Source organism: Brienomyrus brachyistius, unplaced genomic scaffold (assembly GCF_023856365.1).
Source record: "Brienomyrus brachyistius isolate T26 unplaced genomic scaffold, BBRACH_0.4 scaffold38, whole genome shotgun sequence".
In the NCBI taxonomy this organism is placed as follows: Eukaryota; Metazoa; Chordata; class Actinopteri; order Osteoglossiformes; family Mormyridae; genus Brienomyrus; species Brienomyrus brachyistius.
The window spans coordinates 2,466,987-2,486,192 of record NW_026042313.1 but is presented as its reverse complement, the minus strand read 5'-3'; the positions used below and the strand labels follow the sequence as shown (position 1 = coordinate 2,486,192).

Below are 19,206 nucleotides of genomic sequence, written 5' to 3'. Positions count from 1 at the left end.
CAAAGCATGAACACTATGATCTACTTTTCATTTTTGCTGGCTGAGTAATTTATTTTGAGAAAAGATGCATTGATGAATATTTTACAAGTTTTTACATTATTACATTTTATAAGTTTAACTTATCTTACTCAAGTCATTTCCTGTTTTAGTTGGGGAGAATGAACACACAGACTTAGTCAGACATATTAGTTCAGTCTACTATACATTCACATTACCGTATAAACCAAAGAAAGAAAAAAACGGCACTCACATAATCACGTAGTATAACCTGTTTGGTTTACATCTTTCATCCATCCATCCATTTTTCAAACCGCTTATCCTACTGGGTCGCGGGGGGTCCGGAGCCTATCCTGGAAGCAATGGGCACAAGGCGGGGAACAACCCAGGATGGGGGGCCAGCCCATCGCAGGGCACACTCACACACCATTTACTCACACATGCACTCTTACGGGCAATTTAGCAACTCAGTATGTTTTTGGACTGTGGGGGGAAACCGGAATACCCGGAGGAAACCCCACGACGACTTGGGGAGAACATACAAACTCCGCATACATGTAACCCAGGCAGACACTCAAACCTGGGTCTCAGAAGTGTGAAGCAACAGTGCTAACCACTGCACCACCATGCCGCCCCCCATATCTTTCACACTATATTGTTTTCTTTAAACAGAGGCAGCATTCTGAGCATGTTTAAAAACTACAGGTTGTTATTGGGGAAGCTCATTTACTCTGTAGTAGGAGCAGCCATAAATGAATGTGGTAATATATGAATAATATTGCTGTATGCAGGAATATTGTTACATATGGATAACGATAACATTGACGGTTAATTTTGAGTAAAGGTAATAATTATGCTTTAATTAAATTATATTGGTGTAATGCTTGGATTAAGCTGCTGATAGCCTAGTCCAATAAGGTTGTAAAGGATATAAGCTGTGCAAGGGAGTAGGTTTAAGAGAGTTGCATTGCTGCTGGCTGTGTCATATGCATCTTTTTGTTTTGTGCTTGTCACAGCTGTGCAATGTTTTCAACTGAACCTGGAAAGGATTTCTAATATATAGAATTTTCTATATATCTCCAGTGGCCTTTAAACTGGTGCACACAACCCTCACCTAGATCAGATATGACATTGGCTGAGCATTACAGTGGCTAAGCTGCGTGATCTAAGCAGCTCTGAATGTGGTGTGATTGTTGGCGGTTCCACCAAAAGGCACCTTTCTGGGGTTATGCCACAGTACAGTGTCTATAGTTTACAGGGCTGCAGCACCTTGTTATTGAGATCAGTGGAGAGCACACAGGTTTTTTAAAGCTAACAAGCCTTCCTTGTGCAGAAAGTCTTCTATGCGAGATTAATACGTCTGTCTAGATCTGGTGGCACTCATCAGGTATAACTAATTACACTGGCTACTAAGCATGCATAGTTGATTATCAGATATTGTTGTACTATAGCAAATAATATAGATACAGTACTGTATTTACATTTTACCTATTTACAATAAAAGTTTGTACTAAAGCATTGATCTTGGTTCATAAATGGAAATCCAGTAATGGGACCCTAAACCACCTATGGTTTGAACAGAAAGTGATGTGAATGTAATATTTTAGCACAGGAGCATATGAAATAATTTTGCTTTTAGTTGTATGCCTTAGGAATTGACAATTAAACCATCTAATTTCTGAACAATGGCTGGAATTGACAAGAATATTTATACATTTTTCTACCATTCCTGTATCTCTCATTCTTTGTTCCCCATTTGGTCCAAGGCCCTGACGCCCCAGTTTCTTGTGCAAAGTTGACCTGCAAGTTTGGTGCTATCTGTGTTGAGGAGAAGAGTCAGGTCCATTGTGAATGTCCCTCACCAGATTGTCCTGAGGGGAACCAGACTAAGGTTAGTGCCATGCATGTGACCTCTATGTTGACCTCTAAATGGTGTCATTTTAAATGTGTGTGTCCCAGCACTACTTCAGTTGATTTTAAAAAGTGGGGCTAGATCTGTGTCAGTAAGTGTATAGCTCTGAAGGACTGTCTTTTAACAGGTGTATAGTTCTGAATGGCTGTCTTTTAACAGGTGTACAGTTCTGAAGGACTGTCTTTTAACAGGTGTACAGTTCTGAAGGGCTGTCATTTAACAGGTGTATAGCTCTGAATGGCTGTCATTTAAAAGGTGTACAGTTATGAAGCGCTGTCTTTTAACAGGTGTACAGTTCTGAAGCGCTGTCTTTTAACAGGTGTACAGTTCTGAAGCGCTGTCTTTTAACAGGTATGTGGTTCTGACGGGATAACGTACGCTGACCAGTGCCAGCTGAAGACTATTGCTTGTCGCCAGAACAAACATATTACTGTGGTCCACCAGGGTCAGTGCCAAGGTAAGAGCCTCCTCCACTTGAGGAGGAAGAATCTTCTTGGTTCATATTCCATATTGCCTCCAAAGCCAGTCTTCCCCATGCGAGCAGCTTCTGCGATGATGAATAGTGGAATTGCCAAAATCTCACATCTACAGATCATAATGCTATGGTGGTGGTGTGTGAAATGTTTCATTTTATTTCATTGAGGGTTGTGGCCCTTCAATAATTTGAAGGTTCCCTCGAGGAGATTTCACTTGCAAGAGCTGAATTTTGTCTGGATGCTAAAGAGCATTTCTACCGTTCAGCTTAGGTTATTCGAGTTGTGAAGTTTATACCCAATGTTGTTATCAGCAGAAGAAGCATCATAAGAGGTAGCTGTTATAGATAATCAGAATGCAGATGATAATGACCTTTATGCTCAATGACTGCCTTCACTGCAGTACTGTGAGAGAACTTTACAAAAACAAAATTAAGCATGAATCATTAGAAAGCCGCAATTCCACTGAATACACGCTGCCTGTCCCATTAGACACTTCGTGTCTCAGAGTCTGGCACAGATTCAGACTGGCTGCCTCCAGCTTTGAGTAGAGGTGCAACCAAGTGTCAAATTTCCCTCCATTTGCACAGATTCCGTAAGTGCTCAATCTCGCCAACAAACTAGGTGCTAATTAGTTACACCTTGCTAACCAATTGCTTTTCAAACTGAAGGTGATTATGGCAGTGGTTTATTTCAGTTTGGAGAATCCCCAAAAGGGAATACTCTCTATATATTGACTGTGCACATAAAGGGAAGACGTGACTTTTGTCTTAGCCATGCAGGGAGACACTGGGGGATCCGCTTTCATTGATTAAAAAGAAGCTGCTGCATGGTATTGCGACCTGGCAGAAGCATATATCAAACTGTTGCTGTATAGATGCTGGATTTGTGCAAACAACTAAGTAACAATGCTACCACTGCACTCTGCTGCAGCATCATCTATCCTCACATACACCCCTGGTGCTACCAACACATGAAGCATTTCACCTCAGGCTTTACACATTCCCCCTTTTTGCTTCCAGAAGTCAGCAGAATTACAAACTCTACAGGTGTATCAACGTACAGCAATGTTGCCGCCACCCTCTTTGACGGGACTGTGCCACCATCCAATCTTCCTGAAATGGAAGATGTGGAGGAGCAAAGCAACCAGGCAGTTGAGGCCCTCCCTCCTCAGTTTGCTGAGGCTACTCCAGGCACGTTGCCTCTGCCTACCCATCCTACCACCACTCGGCACCAGTCCCGACATGCAACCCCTCCAGGCTCTGGGCATGTCTCCACGCCATCTCTTTATGAGGATTCAGGCAGTGGCCAGGCCAGTGGAGACGATGAGGAGGGAAGTACAGCGATGGAGGCTAGCGGAGAAGTGCCATCTGGTAAACAGGCTGTTACTACTTTTCCCATATTGTAGCTGTTACTCAGATAACAGTGGATAGTTACTTTGTTACTTTTGGATAGTCGGGTTAGTTGAAAAATTGTGTAACTAAATCCGGTCAGTATAGTTGACATAATCCATCTTCTAACCTAGTTAGGATCACCTGAAGTCTGTCCCAGGCAACAAAGGGCCCATGGCTGGGGTACTCCCTGGACTGAATGCAAGTGCATCACAGGGCACACATGAACCTACACAGTCATTCTCTGTGGGAAACTTATACAACAACAACAACAAATTTATTTTTATATAGCGCATTATCACAACATTACATTGTCTCAAAGCGCTTTACAGTATCCTCACCCAAAGCCCCCAGTGAGTAAGCCATAGGCGACAGTGGCAAGGAAAAACTCCCTAGAAGGAAGAAACCTTGAGAGGGACCAGACTCAAAGGGGAAGCCCATCCTCCAGGGGCTGGCAGGGATAGTCAAATAGAGAGAGGAGAGCAAGGAAGATAAGCCAATGCCGAAGCCGAGTCTTCTTCCAATTGCCAGGCAACCAGAGGTAAGGCAGCGGGTCATACATGGAAGATCAGAACGGCGAGCTGGATGCAGGGACGTCACTGGTGGTGGTCGGGTGTGCTGGATATCTTGATAGATTGAGGTCTCCAGGCATCACCCCCAGGAGGAGTAGGGGAAATAAAATGTACAATTAGGCATAGTAGAGGAGGCTATTGGCAGTGCTAAAAGCTAGGTGAGTACAATATGAAGTGCAATCTGCAAGCTCCGGCAGATATGGCTATGGCAGCATCAGTAGGAGGGAGAGGCAAGTGGGAATGCCGGCATGGGGAGTCCCTGAAATGTCAGCACTCCAGTTCCACAAGAGATTGCAAAGCTAGAGTGACAGCACTGACAATCCAGTTCATCCAAAGCCAATGGCACCGATCCCCACCCAGCTCTACACCTCACACTACAGGTCTGCCTGGGAGTGAAGAGTTAGCTAGGGCTAGAACTAGTGTCCCTATACGCTAAACTAAACAGGTGTGTTTTTAGTCTGGACTTGAATATTGAGAGTGAACCTGAAACCCGCACATCCGGTGGAAGACCATTCCACAGCAGAGGAGCTCTGTAGGAGAAAGCTCTGCAGCCTGCCGTAGCTCTTTCTACCCTAGGCACTAACAGATATCCCATGGCTTGAGAGCGAAGCAAGCGTGGAGGGTTGTATGTGGTCAGCAGATCACTAAGGTATTCTGGTGCATTATAGATGCCAGTTAGCTGAAATGCTTGTTGTCTTTGGACTGTGGAAGGAAACTGGAATAACCAGAGGAGAAGTTGGGATGTAAACTCCACACTTAGTGCAAACTCTAAACACTTAGAGCAAAAGTGTGATTCGAACCCCCAACTCTAAGGTTGCAACAGTGTAATTAACAAACATAAAAGGTTGTGGGGGGTGTAACAGTAATCAGTGTTTTTTATGTCAGAATACTGCATATTAAGTTATTGTATATCAATGTACTGTATATTTAAATCTTTTCTTATTTGGGTGTATGCATCTTTCTTTGAAATATTGCAGTATTATATCACTCACGTGGCCATGCTAGACCAGAAGGCACTTCAGTATACTTAGAAGCAGGAAGGTGTTGCAATGTTTAGCAGCTCGATGCTAATGGATAAGGTTTTCATAGTCCTTGTTTTAACATAACTATGGATTGACTTGTTTAGCCAGGACATCTGCAACCAGTGTTTAAAGGGCTAGAACAACTCGGCCCCTTTGAGCAGTTATCCAGCCACATTTTTAGCTTTCTAATATTGCTCTTGATCTTGATTGTGAGTTGAAAAATCAGTGCCAGCTGAACTCTTACTGAATCATTAATATCGTGTACATTATAAATGGTAAAAAATTCATATCATGCTGAAATTATAAGCCTGTGTAAGAAACATTTATAAATATCAGTGTGACATAGTGGCTGAGTAGTTTCAGAGTTGGGCATTTGATTCCCTGATGCTCTGCCTCTGTTTAGTTTATCTTCCATATGTTTGCATAGGTGTTTTTCCGGGTATTTGGTTTCCTGTTGCAAATACAGCCATGGAAAAAAATTGAGACCACTCTATATATTTTTTTTAATAATTTGCATTTCTAAATACTGGTTTAATCGGTCTTCTGCTGGCAGAAGGCTATGCTGAGCAGCAGGTTGCTTCCAGGTTCAAAATTTCTAAGACAGTACTACCCAAGAACGATTTGAGGAGACACTGGGAACGACCAGAAACCAGCCAGGTAAAGGGTGGAAGCAACTTTCTAATCCCAGAAATGTCCATTAACTTATCCGACAGTTTCTCATGAATCGGAGGATGACATCAAAAGGTGACCTTCAAAAGAAATGGGAAACATCAAGTGCAGGTGTGAAGTGCACTGCTAGGACAGTTTATATCAGGCTCCGAGAAGCAGGACTAAAGCCCATAAAGCAAGGAAGAAGACCTTTATTAATGAGAAACAGGGGAGAAGCAGGCTGCAGTTTGCAAAAAAAAACTATAAATAAAACTAAAAATATATATACACACACACACACACACACAGTATCTCACAAAAGTGAGTACACCCCTCACATTTTTGTGAATATTGTATTATATCTTTTCAGCTCAGTTTCAGGGTATAGGCAATCTTCTTATAGCCTAAGCCATCCTTATGTAGAGTAACAATTCTTTTTTCAGATCTTCAGAGAGTTCTTTGCCATGAGGTGCCATGTTGAACTTCTAGTGAGCAGTATGAGAGAGTGTGAGAGCGATAACACCAAGTTTAACACACCTTCTCCCCATTCACACCTGAGACCTTGTAACACTAACGAGCCACATGATACCAGGGAGGGAAAATGGCTACTGTAATTTGGCACAATTTGGACATTTTCACTTAGGGGTGTACTCACTTTTGTTGCCAGCAGTTTAGACATTAATAGCTGTGTGTTTAGTTGTGTTGAGGGGACAGCAAATTTACACTGTTACTCAAGCTGTACACTGACTACATTACATTGTATCAAAGTGCCATATCTGAAGTGTTGTCCCATGAAAAGATATAATAAAATATTTACAAGAATGTGAGGGGTGTAATCACTTCTGTGAGATACTCTATATATTCACAGATGCACACCCATAAATTAAGAAATGAGTGAAACAAAAAATTGTGCTGTGGTCTCTAAATTTTTTCCGTGGCTGTATACGGTTAGCTGAAAGGAAGTCTCTAAATCGCCCTTTCTGAATGTGGACCCTCTGATGGAATGACATCATATCCAGGGTATCCCCTTCAATGTCCCCTCAACCACGTACCAGATTAATATTCTGAGAAATAGAGAGGTGGATGTGTAACTACTGATGATATAAATGTTAGTACATGCACACTGTCATTACCAAGATGTAATACTTTTAATGTCTGTCTCTGTTACACATTCTTCTTTTCTGGGTGACGTCTGTATAATAGCCATAGCAAACAGCATTAGTTGTCTGGCTCCAATGCAGGTTCAGTGTAGCTGTTTAATAGGTCATTAGCTCCCAAAGCTAAAATCATTAGTCATTAGTTCCCAAATCAACAAAATATTGCTGATTTCCACTTCAAAAGTCAAGTTAGCTTTCTATTGAATGTTCTTTATAAATATAAGCCTAGGCATAAAGAGACACTGTTAACTTGACTTGTCCCCTATTAGAGTCTGCGGCTGTCCCCACCCTGCTCCCAGCTGCAGAAGCCCACTCATCTTGTGACAGTGCTCCTTTCGGCTGCTGCCCCGATGCCTACACTGCAGCCAGCAGCCCAGAAGGACCCAACTGTCCCCGTGAGTGACATTCTATCATTACACTCCTCGCGGTTCTGCCAAGGACTACACCCTGTTGTTCTGTCCGTGAACTCACCCTTGTGAAAACTACACTGTGATTGCACTACAAAGCTCATCCAAAAAAATAAACTTTTTTTCTTTTTTTTATATTTCGCCTGCAGTCTCTCCTAACTTCTGATTTATTCTTCAGGGTCAGGGCCACTCATCAGTCCCAGTGCAAATCAGGAAATGGAATAGAATTGGAAAAAAAACGTACAGTAAACATAGTTGGAATTGAATTTTAATTTCAGGATGTTAAATTCAATTCAGTGAAATTCTTTTTGATTACATTTTTTGTGGGTTTCCTTTATAAACACTTGAAATATTCTTACATTCCTGAATATAATAAAATGTTCAAGGTACCTTTCAGGTTGAAGAATAGTTATAAATTTAATAACAAGGAGAGCTTGATTGAATACAGTATAACTGCAGAATTGAGACACCTGTAGAAATGCATGCTGTGTCTAGATTTCAGTATACTATTTAGTAGCAAAGGATTATTTGAACAGAAGTATTTTTAGTGTAATTTCATGGATTGTAGTGGAATTTAATTCTTTTTCTTGCTCATCCATTTCATTTCCAATTATCTATTGGTATAGACCCATTATATGTACACTGTAACTCGGAAATGTTCTTGGTGTGCCTTATTATGGGCATGGAGGTCTCCATATTCTGTACTCTGTGGTGGGCAGTTAATTTTGCTTTCATTCCAGTAAATCAGAAAGTCACTGTGTTGCATTATAGTATACAGGGAGTACAGTGACCAGTCCTTGGCTCTTATGGTTGCCAGCCACATTCCATTGGCTACTTTCTTCCACTGTTTATCTTTTGCTCAGATCTTATCATGTATAACTTTTTTCCTTTCAGTCCATATTAGTCCCTGTATTTTATTTTTTTTAAGCGGTTTCATGTTTTGTGCATGGCTAAACCTTGTTGGGGATAAAGGACTTTTTTCTTCTTACTAATGTCCTGGGCAGTTGTGTAGGAGGGGGCGATGATGCTGGTCGACAGGGAGGTAGAGTGTTCTGTCATGAAAATCACATGAGCTGCTGTTCCAGCCCCAATCTGTCCAAGACGGTTGCTTTGAATGGTCTGGGCAATTTGACAAGTTGATACTCAGCACCCTGCTCTGCTGAGTGCCCACCTCTCCTACTTTTATTTAGCTGCCCTTTCATATGCCCTCTTTTAACATGCAACAATGTAGAATAAGGGCAATGTTTCTGCCAGAGCAGTGGGGATGTGGCGGATTGTGTATGATAGGATTGGAATGCTAATGGCCACACAGTGGGTAAGTGAGTAGGTTAATGTTGTATCTTCCTGATCCTGTCTGATGTTTATTACACCAGTGAACTGCTGCTCCCTGTTCTTAGCATTATGACAGTTTTCCCACTTTATTTCTGTGCTCTAACTAATTTCTTTCTTCTTTGTTCTCTGTCCCTTCATGAACTTTTTCTGGGAGAGCGGGAGTCGTTTCTTGGTAAAATGGATCCCATCACTCCACCCCACTGCACCATCACAATCCACCCAGCCCTTCCCTCCCACTGAACATGGCTCAGGAGGCCACTCTAATCTCACTGTTGCACCATCTTTCTAACCTCCCCCCAAGTAGGACACACCTGTATGTGATCCTTATAAAACAGCTGTGCAGATAATAACACTCCACTCTATCATCCTTTGCCCCCATCTTGCCTTACAGCCACGATGAAGTTCAGTGCCTACATTAACCTGGAACAGGTAGATGGCCAGGAGGTCTTCTTCACCCCAGAAATGGAGGATCCCAAATCTGAATTATTTGGAGAAACTGCCAGGAGCATTGAAAATGCTGTATGTATTCAAGCAATTGTCTTTTGTGCGCCCAGTATTGAAGGTAGACATAACTGTTTCTGTAGACTGTACAAGTCCAAAAAACTATAAAGGTTATGGCATTTTTTTAGCAATGGGGGTATGAAGGTTTGTGATGATATTCAAATATTCCTAGGTAGGTTTGTTGGAGGAATATGAAAGCTCAACCTGGTCACAGCCAGCTTGTTCTACTGCTCCATCCATCTACAGCTATAGTACAGAGTGGCACAATATTCTGCTGATAATATTTATATTAACTGAATATAACTTGCTCCTTTTCTATTTTCCCCACAGTTGAATGAATTGTTTCACGCGTCAGATGTAAAAACAGACTTTAAAAGTGTCCAGGTTCAAAATATAGCTCCCAGTACCTCTATCATGGCTTTAGTGGAGGCTCATTTTGACTCAGGTAAGATTAATATTAAGAGTAACTTTATCGATCCCAGGGAGATATTCTGGTGCATACATCAGCAAGAACATAGTGCACAGATAAACATATGGGCAAACTATATGGGTAAAAGTAATGGGGCCATTGCATTTAATTGAATTCAGAAAGAATAAGCACCTAGCCTTCCAGTCAAGTTTACAGAAATTTGTGAAAGAATGGGTCATTCTGGAAACCTCAGTGAATTCAAGCGTGGTACTGTCACAGGATGTCACCAGAGCAATAAGCCAGTCTGTGAATTTTTTTCCTTGCTAGATATTCCACGGTCAAGTGTAAGTGGTATTATTCCAAAGTGGAAGCTTTTAGGAACAACAGAAACTCAGCTACAAAGTGACAGACCGTGTAGAGTTTCACAGTAGGGACACCGAGTGCTGAGACACAGAGTGTGTAAAAGACACTCTGTTGGCTCAGTAACTGCAGGGTTTCACATGTCCTCTAGCATTAACCGCAGCTTCATGGAATGGGCTTCCATGGCCGAGCAGCAGCATACAATCCTCAAATCACCAAGAGCAATGCCAAACATTGGATGGACTGGTGTAAAGCACGCTACCACTGGACTCTGGAGCTGTGAAAAGATGTTTTGTGCAGTGACAAATCAAACTTCTCTCTCTGGCAGTCTGATGGACATGTCTGGGTTTAGTAGATGCAACGAGAATGTGATCTGCCTGACACTGCATTGTGACAACTATAAAAGAGGAGGGATAATGGTGCGGGTTGTTTTTCAGAACTTGGGCTAGGCACCATAGTTCCAGTAAAGGGAACTCTTAATGCTTCAGCATACCAAGACATTTTGGACAATTCTATGCCTATGACTTTGTGGGAACAGTTTGGGGAAGGTTCTTCTCTGTCACAGCATGACTCTGCTGCAGTGCTCAAATCAAGGTGTGGAAGAACTTAACAAGCCACACAGAGCCCTGACCTCAGCCCTTTTGCATTAGAACAGAAATTATGAGGCAAGCCTTCCTGTCCAAGACACACTCCAAAATCTTGTGGAAAACTTTCCCCAGAAGATTAGGGGGGCAAATCTATATTGATGCCTATGAATTTAGAATGAGATGCTATAAAAGTTCCTGTAGGTGTAATGGCCGGATGTCCCAATACTTTTGTCCATATAGTATACTCACTCCAGCACCCCGTAGAAATTTTATCACCAGGCACTGTTTGGTAAATAATGATTGTATTAAATATGTACTTAAGACTTAAGTAAGGATATAGATGATGATTTAGACTAGCTATTATTCTGTTTCCAATGGTCTTTCTACTTTCTTAATGGTATGAGCTTTGCAAATGCAGTATGTTTTATTCAATGCTTGTCAAATATGATTTTGTAGACGATATACTTCCATCATCCATACCACTTAAACATCACCATTTAAAACAACCGATGGCTGACCAAAGTGCTTTACACAGACTCCTTAACATTCAACAGGAATAACTTATCACTTATTCAGTACAGGGTCACAGTGTGCAGGTGGAATGTACAAATATACATGAATTTTAATTCATTGTGCCTATTATGGAAATGAGTGGAGAAAGCACCAGTGCTAAAGGGATGTCTGTGAACCTGGCCTCTGAACATAGAGACCCTACTTTAGAGCTTGACCCAGTTTACAAAGGTTTGCTTAAAAGGTTCTACTGAGCCTCCCTCTGTCTCAGCTGCAGGGGGCTTCTTAAGTGATTGGTAATTAGATTATCCATGGGGATGCTGTGAGCTCACCATGAAGACTTCTCCATACCCCTCTGCCAGGTTCTGTTTCCGTGGCAACACGTAGAGACATAACAGGCAGACCATTTCAGATTGCAGTGAGTCCAGGGCAAGTATTCTAAGAGGACTGTAGCCATTTTCACACATTCCACATTCTTTGGAAAATTAGTTTGGGACATTATTTGAAGTTTCCCGTTCACACATGTGGCATACAATCAGAGATTATCCATGTCATGCATTCAACACCTCCTAGAAATAAGATGGGTTTTTTGATGGGGGGGCTCTTGGGTAAAGCATGCTGGAGGCAGGGCATGACACAAAAAATGTATGCTGCAGAAATCGTGGTGTTTTGTTTACAGCACTACTGACAGAAGTTCCCGAATTCCATTGTCTCTCCAGTTACCCATATTTGTTGGAGTCTTTTTTTGTGTGCATGACTCTTCTTCTTCGTCCTTGCATTCTTCCCCTTCTTTTGCATTCTTCGGTTTTCATGCCAGTCACATGAGTTCTTCCTGCTTCATTTACACATGAGGGTAAAGTCCATTTATTGTGCAGTACGACTGATTCAGACATTTGCATTCACATATACAGCCCTTCTCAGTAGGTAATCTAGCAAAGCTCAGGATGGCAGTGCAAGTTGAAAGGGGCTTAAGTGGGAGAAAGCAACCCCTCAAGACCACACCTGATTTGGGGTCTAGGGTTGCACAGGGGTACTTTAGCTAACTGTACCTCTCCTTTGCTCAGACACTAGATACACTATGACAGATGTGGCGGAAGCCTTGATTAAACAAATAAAGACATCCAAGGAGACAGGCATCGTAGTGAAGAAGCCAGTAGAATTCCACACGCGCTTCATCAGCTACGGTAAGCTGCCATCTCCCCCTGGGCTATCAAAATTATGTATGTATAACGATGTGTTATCCCTAAAGTTACTCCAATCAGAGCTCTCTTCATTCCATAATCTTCCATTTTGCAATGATTGTTTTGAAGTATTTTAATAAAGCTGCATTGCTTTATTTTGATGTTAAGGTAATGGTTATTCAAGAGGCCTTGTGACCAGAAAATTCTAGAAACAAATCATATTCTGTAGCTTTGAACAGGGTACTTTACTTTAGTAATCTATCTTCAAGGAACGATGAACGTTTTATAAAGTCTGATGTTTATAATGTGAAGATTATGGTGTTCACCAGGCCTGTGTTGTCACCTTTCTTAGGACTCTCTACACTCACAGTAATCACCACGACTGTGACCACACCCATAATCAATATGGCTGCAGCCACAGCCACTCGCCATCCTACCCTGACTACCCAGCAGCCTTATACCAGCCGAAGCATCACCACGGCAACCCCAGTGACCACAGCTCGTTTCTCAACCACTACCACCATGACACCAGCCTTCAGGCCCAATCCAGCGAACCTATCTAGGGAGCCTGTCAGGTCATGTGATTTGCACTCATGCCTCTATGGTGGGACCTGTGAGGACAATGGCAGTGACTTTAAATGCATCTGTCCAGCGGGGAGAGGAGGAAAAATCTGTGAGAAAGGTGAGCTGCCTGGTTCTCATGGTAAGACAAGTTCAGCGTCGTCATAAGAAACAGTAGAAATACTAATAACCATGGTTACATTTCACCAAATCTCTATTTCCCTCACGCAATCCAACTCCTGTCACAACAGTGCCACTTGGCAGTACCCGTGCATTTTCCAAAAAAAGATAATGCATTTTTTTCCTAGAAATACTGCAACAATTTTTTTTTCAGATCTGAACACATCGGAATGTGTGTGCATGCTTTTCTCGCCAAGGTCAGGCCTAAGGTTTGGGTGTTTCTGCTTTTTCCCTGCCCAGCTATCAAGTATTTCATCCCCAACTTTGGGGGCAAATCCTTCTTGGCCTTTCCCACGATGAAGGCCTACCACACAGTCCGGATCGCCATGGAGTTCCGCGCTTCAGAGATGACGGGCCTGCTGCTGTTTAATGGCCAACATGGAAAAAAAGACTTCCTGTCACTAGCATTGGTGTCCGGGCGAGTGCAGCTCAGGTGCTTTTGAGACGTTTCATTCAAATTGGCATATTACGTCAGATCACATTTGGAAAGCAGACTGTAATATGTAAATATTTGAATACATTTAATCTGCATATTATACATTATATAGTGAAAAATTCACTCAAAGGCACTTTAATACTATCTGTGCTTGCTAGTGCTTAACTTTATGGCTGCCAGCCATAACTTGGGAGTTGCTCTTTCTGAAGCAGTATTCCCCCTGCATCTCTCTGGGGGGTGGTCTGTCTGCTCCATGTACAGGTTTAACACCGGCTCAGGTACTGGCACCATGCACAGCCAAGTGCGTGTAACGCCAGGCCGCTGGCACCAGCTGGTGGTGATACGCACGCGACGGCATGCGGTACTGAGCGTGGATGGTGAGCCCAGCGTGGAGGGATACAGTCCGGCTGGCACTGAGGGCCTCAACCTGGACACAGACCTTTTCATCGGGGGTGTGTCTGATAAGCTGCTACAGGAGTAAGGTTTTCTACTCATCAATCATCTTAATTTTCCCCTCCAGGAAAATCTTTACATTGTTTTTTTATGTCCTTGTAGTTATACTTAAACTATCAAAAATGTAACTGTTTTGACTGCAAAAAAAATTATGATTGCTCTAAACCTTTTTATATATGAAGCATTGCATATCCAGTGGTAAATATTCTGAATTTTCTAAATGAGTGATGATGGAGATGAAGATACTTCAGTAACACTTTACTTGAGGGGGCACAAGGAACTTAGTAATTCAGTTGCTATTGAAGTACAAATCATGAAAAATACAGTAACTGAAGCGTTATGAAATTATTAATGATAATGACCATGGGATCAGGATGTAACTCACACGTAGTTTCTGAGTAATTAATATATTAAGTAACAGTGTACAACTACATTATTTGTGCCCCCTAAAGTAAAGTGTTACTAAAAGTACAATCTCCCCACAGTGTAAAGGAGAAAACATCTGTGTCCTCTGGCCTGGTGGGCTGCATCCGCACACTCGACATCAACAACATGGTGTACAACCTGCAAGATAATGGCCAGCAGGTGCTTTACAGCTCTGCGGTGGCGCAGTGTGGGGAGACCCCCTGTCTACCCAACCCCTGCCGTAACAGTGCCACCTGCCAGGTCCAAGAGGCTGACACATTCCATTGCAAGTGCCCTAGTGGCTTCTCAGGTGGGTCCCAACCTTGTCCCCACCACTTACACATACAGACCAGAAGGGCTGGGATTCACAATCTAACAATTTGATTCAGTCTAATTCGATTCAGTTTCGATTTGAGATCAATACAAAAAAGAATGAGATATAACATACTACATTGCAGCTTTCCATATTTGGAGAGATGTTTAAAAAGCTCAAAATGGAACACAAATTTACAAGTGTAGAGTCACTGGAAGCAAATTGTGAAAACCACTAAAGAAAGGCTTCTATACCAGAATCTTTTTATTTAAGGAACATATAGGTATAGTTTATTGAAAACAAAACCAACCTATTTCTTTCAGTGCATAAAAAATGACTTCCACTTTAAATGAATAGTTGAATATAAAATTGGGCAAGATTAAAATTCACATGCCATGTTTAACAAGGGCTTTAACTTATAAAGATACATTCCAAAACATTTAATTTGTTCGATACTTTTTATTCAGTTTATTCGATTTACGTTTATGAGATATTCATTAATGTGTGATCAAACCAGATTTGTTTATTCTAATTCTAATTCTAAATTTATTCTACTTACCCGTGAATACACTGAAATATTTTGTCCACACGTTTCCTCTGCAGTTCTTGTACCCAGTTGGAAATGTTTTAATTATGCTTGCAGACTTTTAGTCATTTTCATTTGCTTCTTTGTTCTCCACGGTATTTTAAAAAAGTTCATTAACGATATTCTCATAACTAAAAGCATCTAATATCTGTTTTCTCTTTACATTGTTAGCTTTTATTTCATCTGTTCAGCATGTTGTTTTTTTATGGTTATAGCATTTATATAGTACTTAAACCCCACTGCCAGTGGCTTATTCTAGGTGCACAGGCAGTTTTTATGACCTTTATGATCCACTTAACACATGACTCTGTCAAGTGCTCAAAACCAGCAAGAAAGTGGCTGTCACATTCCCCAGCCTTGGAATAATGAAGAGGGACATTTTGACAGATCACGACCCTTGTCCTGTGTTACATATAAAATGAGATGCAGAATAATGTTTTGAATCATTAATCTGAAATTATGTAGTGTACCTCCCACCTCATCTATTAGAAACTCTTGATTATAATAATAATTATTATTATTAATATTATTATTGTTGTTCATATTTTCTCTTTTATGCATTTTTAATCTGAGGTATTTTTGTAGCGTAATTTTGTACATATTATTATCCATAATAATAATTTTATTGCTATGATAATTATTGTTCTTATCCATATTTTATTTATTTATTCGTTGTTTGTTTATTTCAGGTCCAACGTGTGCTGAGACCCACAACCCATGTGACCCTAACAAGTGTCATCCCTCCTCTCAGTGCCAGGTGCTGCCTGAGGGCAAATATAAGTGTCAGTGTCCAGTGGGACGTGAGGGAACCCACTGCGAGAGAGGTATGGGAGATTTCTGGTGGCTGCTGCTTTAGCATACCTCATGATCATCGCAGTGACAGTGCTGCTGTCCACCATGTGCAACAATTTACTTATGCAATCCAGCTGAAATAAACCACAAATGAAGAAGACATATCATAGTATTGTTTACTCAGAATACAGTCACAGAAATAACAGGGATGAATTCTGTCCTGTATAGGATGTTGTCAAGGGCTGTGTTGCTATGTTCCATTTCCCTGCTTTATATAGCCATTCATAATGGGGGGATCAAATATATTATTTCCCCTTGAAAGTAAGCTTAAATTACAGATTTGGCTAGTCTGCTGCTTATTTCATTCTGGATGTTGCTTCTGGCAAGAGAGGCCTGCCCACAAATGATGTGTTTTAATTAGGCTGCGTCTGATTTTTTTTTTTATACTTCTCCACCTATTGCTTCCTCCATCTTCCTTTTCTGCCCCACCGTGTGGGAGAATGCTATGCATGTATGCAAGAAATCCTAAAGAGAGAGGCAAAATTAGAAAAAAGAGATCTCAGATATCAGCTAAAGTATTTACAGCTACATCAGCCTAAATATCTTTTTAATGAGGAATGCTAGTGATTAGCATTTTAAAAAGCTGGCCTTTGAACATGATTAAAGAGTAATATGTGACATAACTTATATTGGAGTTCTCCAAGACACCCGACACACTGAGTGTTATAATAATGCCATGGCTGTTGTTGTATCAGTTGTGCTCTGCGCAATTATCGGGTGAAAGTGCACAGTCTCTCAGAACAGGAACAGAGTCAGAATCTGTGATAGAGAACCTTAGTGCACCTTAAGGCTACACACTGAGGTGTCGGGGTAGGTCTGGCAGGGCAATAACTCTTTACAATTCACTCCAATAGGAGAGGCTCAACATCAGTTATATCTTCAGCTTTGTCTACAGTCAGGTTTTGCATTCAACAGCTGCTTTTTTTTTTACTCAAATGCAAACTAGCTTTTAATATTTTGTCTGCCAATTTCTGCCATAATTAACATGTCCTAATTCAATGTCACTGGCAGTGAGAAAACGGGGCAGCTTTGCTGATGGGCTCTGGCATGAGTGTAGTGTCACAGCTCTATTGAAAGTTCCAGGGTTGCTAAATTTAGTTGGGTGGGGGATAAATAATCTATCCATACTAGGCTGACTGATGAGGTCATTGTCTTTGGCAGAAATCAACAGTGACAAGAATGTTCCCTACATCCCCTACTTCAGTGGAAACTCCTACTTGGAGCTGAAAGGCTTGCACACTTATGGAAGTGACCTGCAGTAAGTAAGACAGCTATGTAACCTAAGCAGAATTTGGGCTGACTGACCCACAAAAGATCTTAGCATCTGGGTGGATATTGTACCGCAATGAGGAATTATATCGATTGAGTTATACCACACCCCGGAGATTTAATGAAAAATGTTCACTTCAATTCCATATTAATTTCTGGGTGTTTTCCTTAGGAACAAAGTCAGTATGACAGTTGTTTTCCTGGCTAATGACTCCAATGGCATGATATTCTACAATGGACAGAAGACTGACGGCAAAGGAGACTTCATCTCTCTCTCGTTAAATGATGGCACCCTGGAGTTTAGATACGACCTGGGCAAGGGTCCTGCTGTCATCAGGTAAGCTTTTCAGCTCTCATTAGGTATGCATCCTATTTATTCAGAGGACTCAACATTCACTTGATAAGCTTAGCATCATTCACAGTAGCTTCATCAAATGGGGGTTCCTTCTAGTCGTGATCTAGGCCCATTGATCATCAAAAGCTATGTGCTGTAGTGTGTACTGTATGAAATATCTGTTGATAATATTTATGTACAGGAGCAAGAATAAGGTCCAGATGCATGTTTGGAACACGGTAAACCTGGAACGTGGCAACCGCAAGGGTGAAATCAGCGTCAACGGAAAAGACACAGTCAGGGGAGAGTCTCCGGTAATTTCACAGCAGATTCTTTGTTATGGATGAAGACATAGCCAGATGTATTATTAACTCACATGTCATGGGTGCATAAATTCTAGTACAAGTCTTTTTTTATAACGGGAGGGATTTTCTTCTCCTACATATGTTTGATGCTGCTCTGAGAGGCAGTAAATCAAGTTAAATTAAGTGGAAGGACCTTTGAAGCCAGGAGGGATTCAGGTATGGTCTTTCATAGCCTGATTCATGCCAGTGTCTTCATAAGAGAAGCAGTACTGGGTTTCAGTGTGATACAGAACCATTGTTTCACTGGGGTATGGGGTTGGTTATTATTATGGGTATATTCAACCCTCACATTAAGTTTTAGTAACAGAGACACTTATTTGAAACATTTTTTGCACATGGCCCTTGGGTCTGAGTGTGTTTTCATCTTTATTCCTTGCACCGTGTCCCAATTAATTGTAGGCATCATTTTTCTCTCATTTTGTTTTGCTGTATTTTTAAAATTCCTCTACAAATTCTTTTCTTTGCGTGCTGTCCGGATTTCAGAAGTCACGTAAGGTAAAGACCTAAGTTCTGATCAGTCATCCAGCACTTCATGTCCTTCTACAACTGAGTAGCTTCCCACTCCTCATTTCAAGCCCATCTTTATGTCCAAAGTAGATCATAAGGAAGTAACAAAGCATGGGATAGATTCTTAGCTGGAAATCATAAGAAAAGGCATGAAGATTAAATGGGGCCTCTGTGAACTGACCTAATTGTACTTGTTCAGTTGGTTTCCTGAACATCCATGCCTGAATGTATTTTTCAGTTCTCTGTTTTCTTCTTAGCTCTTATTACGCTAGCTAAAGTAGTAGAAGAAAACTCTGTTTGGCTATCACCTGAGTTGAAATGTTCCAAGTTTATCATGATGCAAAAATAAGACAAGGGTACAAGTTTCTTCACCAAAAAGCAGGAGGTTCACTAACTATATAGAATGGCTAAGACACCGGAACTAATTTGGTGCCATACATGGTGGTTCCAGCATCTCTGAAACATCTCTTCTGTGCACTATGGTGT

The 19,206-nt window shown here is 41.3% G+C and overlaps 1 protein-coding gene across 8 annotated transcripts in view; it reads left to right on the top strand.

The window, feature by feature from the left end:
* Nucleotides 1-19,206, top strand: part of LOC125722365 (agrin-like) — a 186,252-nt gene that overhangs the window by 150,349 nt on the left and 16,697 nt on the right. For 7 of the 8 annotated variants that reach the window (XM_048998507.1, XM_048998505.1, XM_048998509.1 and 4 more), the window contains 15 exons: nucleotides 1,764-1,888; nucleotides 2,261-2,366; nucleotides 3,405-3,755; nucleotides 7,442-7,567; nucleotides 9,303-9,430; nucleotides 9,743-9,857; nucleotides 12,343-12,462; nucleotides 12,812-13,141; nucleotides 13,441-13,633; nucleotides 13,898-14,113; nucleotides 14,575-14,804; nucleotides 16,083-16,217; nucleotides 17,407-17,503; nucleotides 17,687-17,851; nucleotides 18,051-18,162. In XM_048998507.1, the coding sequence (XP_048854464.1) occupies nucleotides 1,764-1,888; nucleotides 2,261-2,366; nucleotides 3,405-3,755; nucleotides 7,442-7,567; nucleotides 9,303-9,430; nucleotides 9,743-9,857; nucleotides 12,343-12,462; nucleotides 12,812-13,141; nucleotides 13,441-13,633; nucleotides 13,898-14,113; nucleotides 14,575-14,804; nucleotides 16,083-16,217; nucleotides 17,407-17,503; nucleotides 17,687-17,851; nucleotides 18,051-18,162 (2,549 nt within the window). The remainder of the gene's footprint in view (nucleotides 1-1,763; nucleotides 1,889-2,260; nucleotides 2,367-3,404; nucleotides 3,756-7,441; nucleotides 7,568-9,302; nucleotides 9,431-9,742; nucleotides 9,858-12,342; nucleotides 12,463-12,811; nucleotides 13,142-13,440; nucleotides 13,634-13,897; nucleotides 14,114-14,574; nucleotides 14,805-16,082; nucleotides 16,218-17,406; nucleotides 17,504-17,686; nucleotides 17,852-18,050; nucleotides 18,163-19,206) is intronic. The other variant, XM_048998506.1, reaches the window with a different exon arrangement.